The 2,810-nt window shown below is 35.0% G+C and overlaps 1 protein-coding gene across 1 annotated transcript; it reads left to right on the forward strand.

The window, feature by feature from the left end:
• The first annotated feature begins 557 nt into the window (after positions 1 to 557).
• Positions 558 to 2,583, forward strand: LOC138313949 (trichohyalin-like). The gene has a single exon (XM_069254176.1). It carries the CDS (start codon positions 658 to 660, stop codon positions 2,581 to 2,583), a length of 1,926 nt encoding a protein of 641 aa, XP_069110277.1. The 5' UTR covers positions 558 to 657.
• The last annotated feature ends 227 nt before the right edge of the window (positions 2,584 to 2,810 follow it).

Consider the following 2,810-nt stretch of genomic DNA (forward strand, 5'->3'; position numbering starts at 1 on the left):
ACTGCCTTCGGGCGCAATGAACCTTGCTAAAAGAGCCTTCAGGCAACGAATACCATTGCCAAATGAGTATCTTCTACTTAACCACTAAAATTGAAACTCTTGTTTCAGTCAACAAGGCAAAGGTGAAATTATTTCCCACCAGTTTCTAATAGGGAATAGCAGTGTCAATGTGACAACAGTTTTTAGTTTCACTGATCTCTGTTAAAAACCTGAAGCAATACCAAACATCAGAAACCGTTCAAAACTGATGTATGATAGTCTGACTCTAGAATGGTTGATTGAGTTTAATTTTCAGAATAAGATGGCAAGAAATGTAAAAATCAACAAACACATTTTGTTCAAAAATGCTTTCAGTTTAAAGAGCTACCTTTGATTGTTATCCCTGTTGGCGTAAAAACTTTAAAGTTCCAGTACCTTGATCTGAAAATATATGGCTTCTGTTGTATAGCACAATGTCTGATTGGAATGATTCACAAGATACGCTTGAACCTACAGGAAGGTGTTGACAGATTATTTTCTAATCACAATGAAGGCTTTATTAGTGTTGGAGGGATTTGTACAGCTTTGTATCTAGATAGCAACAAAAACCCGTCAATATTTGATTCACACTCCCATGGTTCAGATGGCCTATCATGTGTTGATGGAAGAGCAGTTGAAATGAATTTTCAAAATTCACAACATTTGGTCGATTTCATGTTTTCATACTATCGAAGTGCAAATATCTCCATGAACAGTCACTGCCAGTTTGAAATTCAACCAGTTACAATTTCCAAACAGACTTCAGGGAGAAAATCATTGCTTGACAAATACTTTGACTTTCAAAATGATAAGGCATTATTGAAAGAGGAACAATCATCAGCAAAGAGAAAAATGTATATGAAACACTATATGCAGAAAAGAAGGGAATGTTCAAGTTTTAGGGAAAGACAAAATCGCTGTTGTGTAGAGAGCAAACAAAAAGCTAGAGAAAATCTAGAATATAAATTGAAAGATCGAGAAAACAACCACAAAAGAATTAAGAAGGCTAGACAATGTGAGGAGTTTAGAGAATCTGAACTTAAAGCAAAACAGAGATCCAGAGAAGAAATAGAAACAAAACAAAAAGAAAGAAAAAACACACTTAAAGCTATGACAAAGGCCAGACAAAACAAGGAATTTAGAGAGTCTGAACTTAAAGCAAAACAGAGATCAAGAGAAGAAATAGAAACAAAACAAAAAGAAAGAAAAAGCACACTTAAAGCTATGACAAAGGCCAGACAAAACAAGGAATTTAGAGAGTCTGAACTTAAAGCAAAACAGAGATCAAGAGAAGAAATAGAAACAAAACAAAAAGAAAGAAAAAACACACTTAAAGCTAAGACAAAGGCCAGACAAAACAAGGAATTTAGAGAGTCTGAACTTAAAGCAAAACAGAGATCAAGAGAAGAAATAGAAACAAAACAAAAAGAAAGAAAAAACACACTTAAAGCTATGACAAAGGCCAGACAAAACAAGGAATTTAGAGAGTCTGAACTTAAAGCAAAACAGAGATCCAGAGAACAAATAGAAACAAAACAAAAAGAAAGAAAAAGCACACTTAAAGCTATGACAAAGGCCAGACAAAACAAGGAATTTAGAGAGTCTGAACTTAAAGCAAAACAGAGATCAAGAGAACAAATAGAAACAAAACAAAAAGAAAGAAAAAGCACACTTAAAGCTATGACAAAGGCCAGACAAAACAAGGAATTTAGAGAGTCTGAACTTAAAGCAAAACAGAGATCAAGAGAAGAAGTAGAAACAAAACAAAAAGAAAGAAAAAGCACACTTAAAGCCAAGATAAAGGCTAGACAACGAAAGGAATATTGTGATCTTGAAATAGAAATGAAAAGGCTTTTAAGGAAGAATCCTTTGCAGTTGGAAAAAGAAAGATTAAAAAAGCAAGAAAATCGGAAAGTTCACCGACAAATGGAGAGGTGTAGAGACAAACTTTCTAAAGCTACAAAAAGAAAAACGTTTGCATTGGTAGACCATGAAAGATTACTAAACAAAAAAAGACACATAGGTTGTACAATTGATGAATCGATAGTAAAGTTTCATGCTAGAGTAGCAAATGGCCCAATATATGCTTGCTCCTGTTGTCATCAAACATGGTTTCGCAAAAGTGTTGTCCAACTTGACAAAGCCCACATTACATTGGAGAGCAGACAACTATGTACTGATCTTACATCTGTTGATGGAAAACAATGGCTTTGTTCCACTTGTCTGGCATCATTAAAAGAAGAGAAGGTACCAAAATTGTCAGTAAAAAATGGGATGTTGTGGCCCAAAAAGCCCGAGGTTCTGAATTTGCATCCACTAGAAGAAAGGTTGATATCACAACGGATACCTTTTATGCAAATACGTGAACTTCCCAGAGGAGGTCAATTATCTGCGAAAGGAAATATTGTTAATGTACCTGTTGACATACAACCTACTATTAACGCACTTCCGAGGCAAGTGGATGAAAAACATGTAACAATTGCAGTGAAATTAAAGAAACGGTTATCTCACAAGTCATCATGTTTTCTGAAAACATTCGCCCCAAGGTTGTGCTCAAAGCTCTAAAATGGTTGATGGAAAACAGTGAATTATACAAAAATGAAAACATCAAAATTGATGAAACATGGGAGAAACGAATCACAGAAGCCAATGATGAGCTTATCACAGAATTAACAGGAAGTTCTCGTTCAAAAGATGACAGAGATTCTGAGGAGGCATCTGATGATTTTTGTGAAATTTCTGCAGATGATGGAACTCAGGGCAATACAGATACATTAGTGGATGACACAGAT

Source organism: Argopecten irradians, unplaced genomic scaffold, assembly GCF_041381155.1.
Source record: "Argopecten irradians isolate NY unplaced genomic scaffold, Ai_NY scaffold_1100, whole genome shotgun sequence".
Classification (NCBI taxonomy): domain Eukaryota; kingdom Metazoa; phylum Mollusca; class Bivalvia; order Pectinida; family Pectinidae; genus Argopecten; species Argopecten irradians.